Raw genomic sequence first — 15,196 nt, 5'->3', positions numbered from 1 at the left:
CGTGTCACTCTGTGTGCACAGCTCCGAGGTTCCTGGGGATTTGATGCAGGCTGCTCCTGAGAGCGTGTTTTACTCTGCCTGCTGGAACGGGCAGGGATAAGCTTCTCAGGGCCTCCTGGGCCCCTTGTTCTTCCATCCACCGAGGTCTTGAGTGTCCCCAGCTCCGGTAGGCCCCGTGTCTCAAACACAGAAGACTTGGGGCCAATGTCAGCACGTACAAAGACAGCACACACGCTGGTGTTCCTGGTCTGAGACTGGCTGGTGCCTCAAGTTTCTGTGCTGTGACAACAGGTGTCCTCACTTAGGCTTCAAGACCTTATACAGTCTGACTCCCCATCATCCCTCTGACCTGTCTCGCACTCTGCTAGATGTTTTAGCCTTCCGGCTGCTCCTCCAACACATCATGCCCGCTGCTGCCTCAGGGCCTTTGCACTTACCCCTCTTGCTGCCCTCTGCACAGAATGTTCTTCCTCCAGCATATCTCCACCCTCCCTTTCTTCAGATCACGCAAATGTTGCCTAAGCTGTCCTTTCTAGCTAAAATAGCACCCAATCTATCCTCCCTAGCCTCTACAGCATTTAGCTTCATAGAACTCACCTAACATATTACATGTTATGGGCTTATCTCTTTATTAACTGTCTGCCCCCCCCCCCCCCACTTCTGCTGTCAGAATGCCAGCCCCATGAGGACAGCGACCTTGTCTGTCTGGTTTACTGCTGTATATTCCCCGCACGCAGAACGGTGCCTGGCACACAGTAGGTGTTTAATTACTGTTCATGTAGTGACTGAAAATTGCACTCGAGGCTCACTCCACACGGGAAGCTGCCGTAACCCTCCCCCCGGCTCAGCCTGAGGTCGGCGGCATCTAGACATTTGCTGACACTGCTGTCTGTGTCCCGATGGGCACGTGTTCCCGGCTGTCCCGGAGTCATACCAGGGTGTGTATGAAAGTCCTGGATGTATATGGTACATCTTCACAGATTTCAACTTGGCCCAAAGGTTTGAGACAAGACTTGGGGGGGAGGGAGTTAAGCAGTTCAACTGGTCATTAGTTGTGTTATTTTTATGCCAGAGTGGCACAAAGACGCTATGGCATAAATTTTAAAAATTCACATGTGAATGATAAAATGCGAGACCTCCAAAGACATCTGAATGCTGCAGGCTGCTTGGCTGCTTGACCGTGGCCTCCTCTCTCCCTGCATGGGAAATGCTCACCTGCCTCAGTCCCCACGGGGTGGGGGGGAAGGGAGGAGCCCCAATTTCAGCAGCAGGTGCCTCAGGCTGTGACACACCTTCTTTTCCTGTTTGTGGGGGGCACGGCAGAGCACAGAGAAACCCTCTTGTCCTGGGCTTGTAGTTTTCCCAGTCCCACCTTCCTAAAACCCCTATTACTGGCTTTTTGTTGCTTTTGGAAGAAATCCAAAGTCAGCCAGGGCTACAGGGTGTCCTAAGTGTCTATAGCCTGATTTCGTGTCACCCGTGCTTCAGTTCTCTGGGGTCTGTCCTTGCTACCTCAGGGCCTTTGCCCCTGCTGTTCTCACCTACAGGAACTCTCCTCTCGGTGCCCACCTCCTTCTCATCGCTCAGCTCACAGCTGAAATATTGGTCTCCGGTCCCTGGAGAAGCCTGGCCTGGCCCCTGGCCTTCCAGGGCGGGTTCCTCTTTCATACTGTCAGCCCTGTCATTGCACTTTTCACATCATTAATTATGCATGCAATACATAAGCAATTACCTATGCATCCGTTACGTTATTAGTTGGATAATGATCTCTCCCCCTAAGTCCCAAAAAGGAAGGAGCCATGTTGGTTGGGCGCCCTCTGTATCCCTAACACCGTCTGTCTAGCACTACTAGGGTGCTAAGAAAATGCCTCGAGTGCATTAAAAAATAAAGCCTGGAAATTCGAATCCCAAGCTGTCCAAATACCTGAGCTTCCGGCCAGTAGCAGCACGGGGCATTTCAGGGAGATTATTTAAAAAAAAATGTTTTTTTAATGTTTATTTATTTTTGAGAGAGAGAGAGAGAGAGAGAGTGTGTGTGAGTGGGGGAGGGGCAGAGAGAGAGGGAGACACAGAATCCCAAGCAGGCTCCAGGCTCCGAGCTGTCGGCACAGGGCCCGTCGCGGGGCTCGAACTCACGGACCGCGAGATCATGACCTGAGCCAAAGTCGGACGCTCCACCCACTGAGCCACCCAGGCGCCCCTCAGGGAGATTCTTAAGCGAGCAGAAGGGAGCAATTATTCGGGTGGTGGCTACTGTACCACCAAGCCTTGTCTTCTCTCCTATCTCCCCGGCCCCACACTCCCCTGCCTTCATCCACCGCCTCCCTGCTGCCACCCAACACTCTGCCCTGGGCTGGGCAGGGCTCCTTACCCTTGGGCCTGTTGGCTGGAGGGGCCAGCACTCTCGGTGCAGAACTGAGGCACGGTCGGGGCGCAGACAGCAGGCAGCAGGACCCGCATAGCCCCGCTGGGCAGCGTGGGGAGCTCCGAGGAAGTGCTGACGAAGATGGTGACGTTCTCCATGGGGACAATGGTCCCCAGGTTGACCACGAACAGGACCCGCTCCAAATCCTCATCCAAAGCCACCTTCCCTGGCGTGCAGGAATGAGGGATGACGGAAACCCCCTCTTGCAGAGTGGTCCCTAAGTGACAGGCCTGGAGTCAGCAGCTATGCACGTATTATCTCTAGTCCCCTCGAAGTGGGGTAGGTTTAAGAGCCCATTTTGCTGATGGGAATATTGAAGCTTAGTGGCGGGGGTGGGGGTGGGGCGGGGGGTGGGGGTGGGAGGGGTGCAACTTGCCCAAGTTACTAGGCAAATAACTAACTCGTTGGCCCGGGATCTGAACCCACGTGGGTCCGAGGCCAGGCTGGAGTACTTCCCACTAGCACCCTGCTGGGAGTGGGGGGCTGGGACCCATACAACCCGGACAGAGGCCACGCCCCCATCCGCAGGCCCTGCTTCCCCTCAAAGAACCACATTTCAGCATCCCCCCACCTTTGGGGCAGATGCCTTTGTTCATGTCTATTGCTGTTGTCTGAGAGGCCCGTTCCCTCGCCCCTACTTGGCCAGCCTCACGCAGCCACCAGCCCCTCCACGAAAGCCTCTCTGGTCCCCAGTTGGACCCTCCTTCCCTCCTCTGACGTTACGCAGACCCCTTCTGGCACAGCTGCCTTCCACCTCCTGTTGTGGCTCCCCCGACGCGTGGACAGCTTTTCTTCCAGACTGCGAGCAGCCCTAACAACTTGGAGGCAGCTTGGTGTCTTGCCCACAGCGGGTGCTCATTCGAAGATTCTTGACTGTCTTAATGATCAGGTGAACAAATGTCACTTTGATCACAGATCCAATGGTAAGAGTCTCTTATGTCACATGATCCTTGGTCTGACTTCAAATCCTGACTTGTCACTAACATGCTGTGTGAACTTGGGCTGAGACAAGTTCAAGTGAGACACTGCATGTAGAGGGCTCACCCCAGGGCTTCCCCTCAGTACATGTTGGGGATGGCTTTCCTTTCCTTTCCTCTCTGGGATTCCTTCCTGGTCTTACTCTCCCCCCAGCTCAGACTGCATCTGGGCACCTGTGTGTTTCGTATGTCTCCTTGGTGGTCATGGCCATCGATAGACCCCAGACCTGCCACCCGGCCACCCCAGGGACCCCCCCTTTTCTGCACCACCCGGCCTGGGTGTTGCCTGAAGAATATATTCACGGCCTTAACTTCCTCTGAGGTCCTGGGCCATGCTGCGAGGTTACTGCACTCACGCTGTCCCCTCAGATGGCACAGGGAGGCTGTGTGGGCCCTCTCTGTGCCTCAGCATCCTCAATAGCAGGCATCCGCATCCATGATTTGGGTACTTACTCTGTACCAGAGACTGCCATCTCCACAAACACGTCTCTGTTCGGCTTTGGATGCGTACGATTATTTGTTCCATTTTACGGATGAAGTGTAATTTTGTCTTTAAGCCCATACCATTTGCAACAGGATGGGGAGTCAAACCCTGGTGTGATTCATTCCACAACCTCTGAGCTTAATGGACACGCTGTTCTGCTCTGTAGAGGCAACTTAGCAACGCTTTTGTCGCCTCCTTTGATCCTCACCCTGCTTTTGAGGTGAGAGAACAGGAATGAGGTTCAGAGAAGTAAATTATTAGCCTGAGGGCACACAGGATTCCTGACTCCTACTTTAGTGCTCTCTCTACCCTATCCCACTGTTGTCCTTTCAGACTGCTTGAGACCCCAGCCAGACCCAGGCCCTGCCACGGCCCTTCCGTCCTCCTCACCTGTGACATTTGTGGCTCGGATGCGGGTGCCATCAAAGTGGCTGCTCTCCATCTTGGCTTTGTCCTTGATCTGTACTGTCACGACACGGTCGGCAATGACTGCCTCAAAGCCGATCACTGTGGTGTATTCATCCAGTGGGTACACAAAGAGGCCTGCCAGGGAAGGGCCCAGCATCACGGAGGGTCCCAGCCCCACCCTGCATCAGCATCACGGAGGGCACCCAAGCCTTTGACCTGCCAGATCGATGGTTGGTTCTCACTGTCACAGAGAGGGTGCCAGAGGGCTCTGGCTGGGACCTTGTGGCTCTGGAGCCAGCAGGCAAGTGCAGCAGAGGAACTGTGGGAACAGTGGGGTGACTGCAAAAGGGACATCTGCTCCCCTGTCCCAGCTGACTGTGCAGGCACATGAGACCCATGTGGCCAGGGCTTTTGAGTTTTCAAGACACAGTGGAAATCTGGATTTTTATGTGACCTATTCTGCACGCTGGGACATTGGAGGAAGAAGAACCTTAGAACTAAGGTTCTAATCCAGTCCCTACCACCTCTCCTCGCCTGGTGGTTTTGGATAAGACACTTAGCTTCTCTAAGCCTCCCAGCCCCATCTGTAAAATGGGCTCAGTAGAGCCAAACTCATGAGGTCGTCATGCAAATGGAAAAAGTAGCCACCATTTATTGAGCTATGTGCCCCAGAGTGTGTGCCCTGTGTGTTTATAGACCTTAGTGCCTCCCAGACTCTAAGAGCACATGAGTCACCCTGGGGGTCTTGTTAAAAGGCAGATTCTGATTCAGTAGAGGGATCAAGGCTATATCTCATTTAACGTGGCCACGAACACCAGGGCGGCGCAATGCCTGGCTGATGGTGAGCCCACCCGGCTCCCATCCCTCTGAGCCTCAGTTTCCTCATCTACGAAATGGGCAGAGGCTGGTTCTTCCCGCACGTGGCATGCCAAAGGACCATCCTGACATTGGCCCATCATTTAGTCTCCTGGGTCCCCAGCAAGTTCTGTTTTGTCACCCTCTGGAGATTTTCCTAAACAGATGACCAGGGTGAGCCACGCCTAAGAGTGGGAGCTCCTGGTTTTGCATGGAGTCTTGACGACTCTCCTGCTGTGGGGCTCCCTGAGAAAGTTGGGTCTGGCCATTTGATGCAGGTGGGCATGCCCGTGTGGGACACAGGCAGTCCTGGGACAGCTGGTGGGGGCTGAGCCCAAAGCCCGACCTGACTTGCTACTGGCTCTGAGGCCTCTGGGGGCAGAAATGCCATTCTTATTTCTCAGATGGGGAAACCGAGACTCGGAGAAGTTACATGACTTGCCCTACATCCATCCGCTTGTGTGTGTCAAAATGAGGAAAAAACGTTGAGAGCAGGGTGGCCCTGGGGCAGCCATAACAGGGGTCCTCACCTTGAAAGGGCTGGGCTTCCAGGTTGCCATAGGTGAGAGAGGCCGTCAGCCCCAGGGCGTAGCCACTGACGAAGGAGGTGACATCGGAGGCGGTGAGGGGCAGGGCTGCCCCTGTGAGCTGGTTCAGCAGCCCAGGCATCCCGCTGGCTACTCAGCCTTCAGACCCTGCAAGAAAGAGACAGGAAGGACAGGAAGTGGGGAAACCCCACCCCCATCCCTTCCCAAACCAGTTCTCCACTTCAGCCCCCACAGGCGGCCAGCACACTGTTCTCTCCATGTTCCCCACACGCTTCCTGGGTAGTAACCCCTGCTATCTCTCAAGCACCCTTGAGAGAAGTGGGAATTTCATTTCCCTCTATGTCACAGCAGGGAAACTGAGGCCTGAAGACAGGTGACCCGCTTGGGATTACTCAGCGAGATGGGGCACAATCGGGGCTGGAGTCCAAGCAGGCTCACGGCCAAGCTGGAATCCTCTCCGGTGGACGGTGCTCCCGTAACTCTGGATGGGAGTCCGGGGCCTTGGGCTCTGACCCCATCCCTATGTCAGTCCCATAATCTCTGAGCTGAGGCTGCTTCCTGTGCAGCATGAGGGAACTGAAATCTCTCACCGCATCCCTCCTCCTCTGATTTCAGGGGGCGTCTGAAATGAATCTGCCCACCACCAGCAGCTCGGGGTTGTGAGGGGAGTGAGGAGCACCCCCAAAAGAGACTCAGGTGAAAGGGGCCACCCTCCCTCCAGGTGTGCAGGTCAAAAGCCTGGGAGTGATTCCTGGCACCTCTTTTTTAGCAACCCCCATCCCCAGGCCATGGCCAAGGCTTATGATTTACCTCTGGAAAAGCGGTGGCATCCATCGTGCCTTCGCCTCCCTGACACCTGCACCCTCATTCCAGCCACCACCGTGTCTGTCTGGACCCAGGTGCCCCATTGGCCTCTTGAATCTACTGTCACCGCCCCCTCCAGCCATTTCTCTACTCAGTGGCCACGCCCCCATAGCAAAGCACCAGTTGGTTTGGTCTCTTTCCCCCACCACTCTGCTCCTGGGGCAGAGACCGAAACCCTTAAGCCCGCCTAGGGCCTGTGCAGTCTGGCCCTGCCGGCCTCTCCCGCTGGTCAGTCACCACGTCCACACCCAGCCTTTGGGACTCTCCCAGGCTTCCAGTTCATTCCTCAGAGGTATCCTGTGACCTCCCACCTTTGTTCTGCTGTTCACCTCCTGGAAGGTTCACCCCACCATCCACTTTAAACTAGTAACCTCCTGGGGCACTTGGGTGGCTCAGTCAGTTAAGCCTCTGACTTCGGCTCAGGTCAAGATCTTTCCATCTGTGGGTTTGAGCCCCGCCTTGGGCTTGGAGCCTGGAGCCTGCTTGGAATTGTGTCTCCCTCTCTCTCTGCCCCTCTCCCGCTTGTGCTCTCTCTCTCTCTCTCAAAAATAAATAAACATAAAAAAAATTAAAAAAAAAAAACTAGTCACCTCCTTCTTGTCCTTCAGTGTCAACAGAGGGTTGCCCCTCAGGGAAGTGACACCACCTGTGCCCAGCGTCCTTCATTCGTCTGCCTCGGCAGAGACAAGTCTCTTTCCCCGAGAGCAAATGTATCCATTTGCAGGGATACATTTTGTTGTGTGAGGTTATTTTGTTGCTGTCTGTCATCCCATTTACAGTGTGTGCTCCTGGAGGGATAGGCCGTGTCTCTTTGTGCTTCCTATTGTACCCTCAGTGCTGATTAAACCGATATGAGAACGGATGACTGTCGTCACTCCATCGCGAAGGACCGAGCACTTCACGGGTCAATGATGTGTCCATTATCTACTGGGCTCCCAGGACCCTCCTGGGTAATCCCTGGGCTTGAAGGGTGGGGTGGGAACGGGAAGTGCCAGAAGCCGAGCTCTCCAACCAGCCTGACGGCAGGGCCCGGGCGGTGGACGGATCGGGACTGCACGGTGGCCCGCTGACAGTGAAGCTTCTTGTCCTCCCGCTTTTATGTAATTTGGCCTTAAATAAAAGAACTTGGGGAATTGTCTGTTGGGGAATTGCCCTCGACAGGCCCCCTGGGAAAAGAACTATTGGGAAAAGAAAATAAGGTTCCGCAAGGAAATTGCGCGGCCCTACATTTAACCCTTGCCACCCCCTGTAAAGACTCCTCTACCTAAAGGAAGGATAGCCCCATATATCTCCCAGCCAAGGAGAGACAAATGGAGTTGAAAGCCCCACTCCGGCAACAAAGGAGCATATCTATGGGCACAAATTACTCCAACCCCTAGGCCCACTTGGCCCCCAGAGGCATTCCAGATGATGATTGAACCTAGTTGGTTAAGGTGCAGAATGGTTCATAAGTTCCTAGGTGCATGGTCTCTCTGAGAACGCCTAAGGCGTGGGTTCCTAAGGCCCTCTTGGCCCCCTCCTGGCACCTCAGACCGAGGCGAACAATTTTGTTCCTCAAACCACAAGTGGTTCAGGGAAACAACTAAGAGGTCATGTCCCTGTAGCTGTCCCACTTGAGATGTTGAGAGATAGATGACCTTTCATGAAAACAGCAAAGCAAATGCTTTATAGATTACAGATAAACATAGATACGTCATGAAAATAATGTAAGAAATTAATCAATGAGCAAAGGGCAGGAGGGAGCGTTATGAGAAAATAACCATGTTATTCCTTAAAGGGTGATTACACACAGGAACATTTTAGAATTAGGTAAAGCCCAGAAAACATAGATGACGCACACTACAAGGAAATTGCTAGCAAATATAATGCCACGTTTGCCACGATAAAGCGGCCAGTCCAACACACTGCTGTGGTCTGTGTCCACTTTTATTTTTGTTTTATTTTATTTTCACTTTTTCGCCGACGCCGTTCATCCTTCGGGAACCCCTGGATCTGCAGGAGCGGGACTCTGGCAGGGAAGCAAAGTCAAAGGGTAGGGAATACAAATTTGAGGTCAAGTTCAAGGCAGGTTTTCCTCCCCGTGGAGCGCGAGCCAAGCAAAGCCTGATCAACGATCAACGCGTGCTACTGCGCTGCCTTTTCCCAAGGAAGGGAAGTCTTCCCCTGCAAGCCTTCCTCATGGCCCTGCGTGGCTCCTTCGGGGCTCCTGCCCTCTCTGCCCCGCAGCAGCGTCTTTATAATTATGTTCTCTCTTGTGGTTCCGGCCCAGACGCCTCTCAGCCCTGCCTTATCGAGGCAGGCTGACTGACGGCAGGAGGCAGATAAGGAGCCAGGAGGGAGCTGCTGGATCCCCAGCCACCCTCTCTCAGGAATGTTCTCTGTCCTGGTGGCCTGAGCAAAGCCTCACCACTCCCAGGGGTAGAACAAGGTGGCGGAGTTCATTTCCTGAGCCGTCTCAGCTGCCACCCACACTCCCTCCCTCTTCCTCCTCAGCCCGGTTCCCTCCTGGCCAGAATATTTGGACTTCAGCTTCAGTCCATCCTGGGGTGGAGTTTGGCCAAGGACATCTTCCCACACAGTCCCTGGTGCCCGTCCCGGGGGCACCTTGCCCTGGAAGGGAGGCTTGGATGACAGTGATGGTGATAACAGGGGGCAGACTCACTCAGAACTCACCCCTTTAACAATATCAATACTTTCTCTTCTCAGGAAGAGAGAACTTGAGATTCCTTGGGGCCTAAACAATGCATATTTTTCATGAATTCATCCAGCATTAATAAGCACTTGTTGTATTCAAGGCCCCGAATTAGCCACTGGGGGCACATGAGACACAGCTCTGTCCTTAAGGAGCTTAGATTCCCATGATTCAGCGCTTACGATACAACACCCAGGGCTCGTCCCAACAAGTGGAATCTACTCCCGAAGCCAAGAGCACACTGTATACACCGTATGTTAGCTAAACTTGATGATAAATTATATTAAGAAAAAAACAAAATAAAAAATAATTACAATTGTGAAAAAAAAGGAGCTTAGAATCTCGTGGCGGGGAGATCTGTCAAACATCGAAATTGCTGGGCACGTACATCATTCAATCCTCAGAGCCATGTAGGAGGTACATTGCTGTTCTGCAGATGAGGACACTGTGGCCTGAAGAGAGATGTGCTTGCTTCTGCACATGAGTTGGGGGGGCCTGGAGAGGCAATCCTCCCAATCTGGGCCTCGAGTGACCACCAGGTCATAGAACACATCCGGGGTATGGGAGGTTCCTGGTGTGATGGTTGAACACCAAGACTGTTTCTTGGTGGTCTAGAACCTGTAAATCTCCAGTGATCCCTGTTCTTCGGGCAGGCCTCTCTGGAGCCAGACAAGCTTAAACGTGACTCCTGGTGCATAACCGACTGCTACCCTGCCCCAAGTGGGTGCCTTTTATTCCCTGGATGCCAGCTCCCTCATCTGCAAAACCAGGCGAGCAGAGGGGCCCCTGGCTGGCTCCTCACCAGCACCATGAAGATTACATTGAATAATGTATGAAAAGTACCCAGTACCATGCCTGGCACATACTAGGTGCTCAATAAATATTTACACAGGGAAATGAATGAATGAACGTCGGCTGCTTCCCAAGGACACGAACTTTCAGTGATCACCCAGGTGCCGGGGAGACCGTGGGAGACAAGCCAGGTGTGAGACATAAATTAATGGGAGAGACACATATTAAATAAAGCTGCAAGCCAACAGACTCACAATCCGACCCCTTCTTGTCACCTTCCCCTGCTGCCACCTTCTTGTAGTCCAACAGTCTATCCCCAGTGGAGCAGACAGAGTGATGCCTTGAAGCCGTGATCCAGTCACGTGACTCGATGGCACAGCCCTCTTGACGGCTCCCCGCATGCCTCCAGGCCCCCCAGGCCTGCTTCCTTCTTCCCATTGAAGACATGACATCCTTCCAGCTCTTCTGGCTTTGCTCTTTTGCAACGGCTGTTCCACACCCAGGAATGCTTTCCCTTAGACATTCTCGTGGCTCGTTCCTTCGCTCTTTCAAGTCTTTGCTCAAAGGGGACTTGTTCGTGGAAGCTTACCCTTAGACTGGCGACCTGTTCGTCCGTCTTCACGTTCAATCCCTCAACCTACGTTTCATTTATGTTTCCCGTAGCATGCACCACTATGATATGATGTAATACAATCTGTGCATTACGTTTGCTGCTCATAATCTACTTCCCCTGCACAAAGGCAAGGATTGGGGTCTGTTTTTCTCACTGATATATCCCAAGTGTCTTGAATAGTGCTTGCACCAATGGTAGGTGGTGAATAAATATTTGTTGAATGGATCAATCAACACGTAGTCATAATGTCCGGCTGGCCATTTCGGGGTTCCTCAGCTCTCCCAGCTGAGGGAGAGATGTCTTCTGACCACCAGGCCCAGAGCAGCACCTCAGAGAAGATATTGATGCTAAATCCATTAGACTCTCATCTCAGTGTTTATATCAGGGCCCCAGATACACCCTCGTTGGTGGCACCAAGGTCCCGCCATCTTGGAGCTCACCCATCGGTCCATAGTGGACGCTGCTATCCTGTGTCCCTGAGCCAGCCTCTGGCCACCTCCCATCCCTCAAGCCCACCACAGTGCTTTCTGCAGCTACCAGTCTGGAGCCAGCAGGCCCCCTGTATTCTGGGGCTCTCCTGGGATTTTCTCAGAGTCCTTGGCCAAGGACCTTGCTTCCCCTGCAGCCCTAGATGGGAAGGACTGCCTACTCCTTGTCACCCCTCAGTGTCAAGGGTGGGACGGTGGCCTCCTTGGCCTCACCCACTGCTCCAAAACCACCATTTTGCTTCTGCCTATAAAATCCCTTCTCCGTGGTGGTGGTGGTTGGGGGCACTATTGCCTTTTGACTCTGTACCCGCCCATTGCTTGCCATTCCCAAGGTCTTGATTTCTCCCTTCTTTTAGCAAACACTTGGCACCTGGCTCCCATCTTCCTCTGCTCCCCAAACCCTGCCATCAACCAGGTGACTTTAGCATCCACAGGTGTGGTGCATCTCCCGGCTCTTTTATCTCCTGACCCCTGCACCTCAGTAACCTTTGCTCCTGCTCCAGCTCAGCTGGTGACTTCCACTCCCACACCTTGAGCTTGACATACCACCCATGTGTGCCCCATCTCCAAAACCACGCAGGCAGCCACATAGGTTGTTCTAAAAACCTCCAAATCTTGGCACGTCTGAGCCCTCTTTTCCTTGCGTTCTCCTTAGCACTTATCACCATACTGTATATTCTTCTTACTAATAGTCTCATTCGACATGTCTCCCCAGCTCTCCAGGGTGTAATCCCCAATGAGGACGAGGGTTTTGTTTCAGTCCGTTCACTGCTGCATCCACGACCAAGAGAATAATGCCTGGGTATCGTAGATGCTCAATAAATATATTCGTTTTTGAATGAATGAAACATCACTCCATGGACTTTTTATATAAAATTTGGCAACAGCCCTCAGTGGTAGGTATATGCTTAGTATCCCCATTTTATAGATGAAAACACCAATCTCAGAGAGGCGAGGTAGACTGTCCAAGGCCACACAGCCAGAAGGTAAGGGGGCTGAGAGCTGAACCCAGGCAGAAGGACCGCAGAGCCATGCGCTTAGCCTCGCGGCTGCACTACCTCCTGCTTAAACTTCTCCTGGGCTGGGCCATCTCTCTCCATGCGTCTCTTGCCAGCCTCCTCTCCCCTCCATTTCTACTGCCGCTGCTTCCTTATTCTGCCCTGGACCATCTCTACCCTCCCTTCCAGTTCACTCTGTCACCTTGGGTGCACACACACACACACACACACACCAGCCTTCTTCTCCCCTGGGCTTAATGGCTCCCCATTGCTCTCGTCTGATAGAGCAGGTTAAACTCTTAGCCTTGCGCCCAGGGCTCTTCCCCATTTGGGTCCCCATCTCTGTCCAGTGTCACCTCCTGCCGAGTTCTCCATCACTGTGTCTCAACCACGCCAACCTTCTCACTGTGCCCTGAACTGGCCAGGTTCTTTCTCACCCTTGGGCCTTTCCCCGGAATGATGGTTGCTTTCTTTTCGCCTTTCAAAGTCCTGTTCAGCATTCAAAGCCCTGTTTCACTGTCACCTCCTCTCTGAAGCCCCCTACCCCAACATCCTGGCCCATCAGACATGCCCTTCTCAGGGCCTCCACGGCCTCTGAGCACTTGTCTGGCACATCTCTCATCTGGATGGACCAGAACTGCTCATCAGTAATGCTTGTTGACCCCAAGCGCTGTACGAACAGGGCGCACCTCCTTCTCTGCCTGTGTCCTAGCTTCCTGCACAGGGTTCAGTTCAGAGGAGGGCCTCTAAATGGGGCACCTACCGGGTTCTAGTGCTTTGTAATCCTCGCTAAAGCTCACACCCACCCTCACTTTATGGGTGGGGGGAATGATGTGCAGAGGGGAAGTCTGGAAGCATGTTGGTGAGCGGTCAGGCTAGGTGGGTGGTCAAGCAGCCTTCCACCGGCCAATGCCTGTCCTTTTCTTCTCCAGTTGCTTCCCAGTCCATGCTGAGCATAGGAGAGGCTGGCGAGGGAGGGAGGGTGAGGAGGAGGGAGCACCAGGAGCCTGGGGGACCGGGCTTCAGGACACTGGGCTTCCCCTGGCTGTGATGCCTCTCAAGCTGCTGCTGTGATCCTGACCACCATGAGCTCAGCAGGCCCCTGCATACCAGCCCCCCGCCCCAGCTGCGGGCCCCAGAAGATGCCTCTGGGGAGGCTGTTGTCTGGGCCCCAGTCGTCCCAGAATCACCTGGCATGCAGCGTTCTAGGCTGAGAACACTCTGGGCCATCAAGAACCTGCAGCAGGTGGCGTGAGTTGGTTTACATGTGATGTGGGGACGTGTGCAGGGAAAGGAGCTAGGAGAAGAGAGTGCGGGGTCCCTGCTTGTCTTCAGTCATCATGACAGGCTGGGGAGCACCAGGGTCCTGGGGTACAGGAGAGGGGCCTCCGCTCACTTGCCAGAAAGGGATTGGAAAGTGGGGGGAGCTTGCTTGTGGGGTAGCAGCCGGGTCCTAGGATCCAGAGCATTGCTTGGGTTAGTGTCCGAGATGGTCACTCCCTGGTGGCCTGGGGCCAGTTACTCAGCTGGGCTCTGCCGCTTATATATCGTGTGACCTTGAGCCCCTTACTTAACCTCTTTGTGCCTTAGCTTTTGCATCTATAAAATGGGACCATGATGGCGCCCACCTCCTTAGAAACTGGATGGATAAAGGAGACGATGTCTGTGAGTGGTGGGCAGGAAGCTGGCGGGTCCTGAGGAGGCTGGAGGCTTCTCTTCCAGGCCTTTTTTCCATAGAGTCTCCTTGCAAGGCCCCCTTCCTGGACTGGGTGACCTTGCACAGACACCAAGCTCGCACAGCTGGGAAGATCCCCGGGTCCCGGCCCAAGCGCCCACCTCTGGTTCTGACCTTGGAGCCGGAACGTGCCCTGTTCCCTTTCTTCCCTAGCTCATATTGTTCCAGAGACAGCATGGCAGGCCTTCTTTCTCCACCTGGAAGGCCGTTCTGGAGACCTCTCCCCTTCCCCCTGGTCAGGTGCCCCCAGATTGTGTCCACGGGGTCGGGGCTTCCCAGCTCCGTGGTCTCAGCCAGGCCTGGGCCAGGCACAGACTGTGAACCCACCAAGCAGTTCTGGCCTTGCCACCCTGCCCACTCACCTTGGGCTGGGGGTCCTCATCGTATTTCCTGTCACCAAGCTGTCTAGGAAGTCTATGCTTTCATGCCCCTGCCGGGAGCCTGTCCTCCAAGGACCGCCCCACACACAGATGAGCTCCAGTATTCCCTTCAAAGCTGGGGCAGAGTCGATGGGTTCTCAGGCCCCGCTGATTGTCCTAAGCTTCTAGAATTCCGGGGTTCTCACAGCTGGTCTCCTTCTCTACACCTCCCCCCTTGGGCCCACACCTATGGTCCTGAAGTGCCCCCCCACCCCCCACCACCTGCCACCTGCCCCAGCCAGGAGGCTGCCAGCTCCTGGCACTGGAGGCAAGGACTGTCTCCCCCACCGTCTGGCCCACAGTCGGTGCTCAGCGATGGCCTGAATGGATGGATGGCGTGTGCTCTATCTACCCAATGAATGAATGAATGAGTGAGTGAACGAATGAATAAATAAATAGGATAGAGTGTATCAGGGGTGGGAATAGGCCTCGGCCACGGGTTCATTTAAAGCAGCTAACAGTGAGAGAAATCCCTCTATTTCAACCCAAAGCCTGTAGGATTCCATCCTGGAGCCAGCCGTGGTCTCCCGTTGGGGTGGGGAGTCGGGGCTAATCAGGACAGAGGGCGCCCCGGCCTCTCAGTGCTCGGTGTTCCTGCCCTGCCGGGAGACCTGGAGTCCCGCCAGTCCGGATGTCCAGGGCAGTCAGCCCTGCAGGTGGCTGAGGCCCAAGCCGCCCACGGCTGCAGAGGCTTCCAGCTAAGAGGCTGCGACCGGGCCTGCTGCAGGAGGGAGAAACAGACACAACTAAGCCGAAAACTGCGTGTCCCCCAAGCCCTCCATGAGGTCTGTCAGGTTTCCGAAAAGAGTCTTTGTTGTGTACCATTAAGGTGACGGTGGGAATACTTGTGAGCAGGTGCCAGATGCCCGTTTCCCGGGGGCCCCGTGAGGCTCCAGCA

The 15,196-nt window shown here is 54.3% G+C and overlaps 1 protein-coding gene across 7 annotated transcripts in view; it reads right to left on the bottom strand.

Annotated features, from left to right (window-relative positions):
• Nucleotides 1–14,426, bottom strand: part of VWA5B1 (von Willebrand factor A domain containing 5B1) — a 50,424-nt gene extending 35,998 nt beyond the window's left edge. For 2 of the 7 annotated variants that reach the window (XM_053208204.1, XM_053208211.1), the window contains exons 1-4: nt 13,773–14,426; nt 5,680–5,844; nt 4,277–4,429; nt 2,372–2,642 (exon numbers count right to left, since the gene is read on the bottom strand). In XM_053208204.1, coding sequence (XP_053064179.1) covers nt 2,372–2,642; nt 4,277–4,429; nt 5,680–5,818 — 563 coding nt within the window. In that variant the 5' untranslated portion in view covers nt 5,819–5,844; nt 13,773–14,426. The other 5 variants (XM_053208207.1, XM_053208205.1, XM_053208212.1 and 2 more) reach the window with 5 other exon arrangements.
• Nucleotides 14,427–15,196: the final 770 nt, after the last annotated feature.

The sequence above is a fragment of the Acinonyx jubatus genome, chromosome C1 (genome assembly GCF_027475565.1).
Source record: "Acinonyx jubatus isolate Ajub_Pintada_27869175 chromosome C1, VMU_Ajub_asm_v1.0, whole genome shotgun sequence".
Taxonomy (NCBI): domain Eukaryota; kingdom Metazoa; phylum Chordata; class Mammalia; order Carnivora; family Felidae; genus Acinonyx; species Acinonyx jubatus.
The sequence above is the reverse complement of the archived record's forward strand: the minus strand, read 5'-3'. Positions and strand labels throughout refer to the sequence as shown.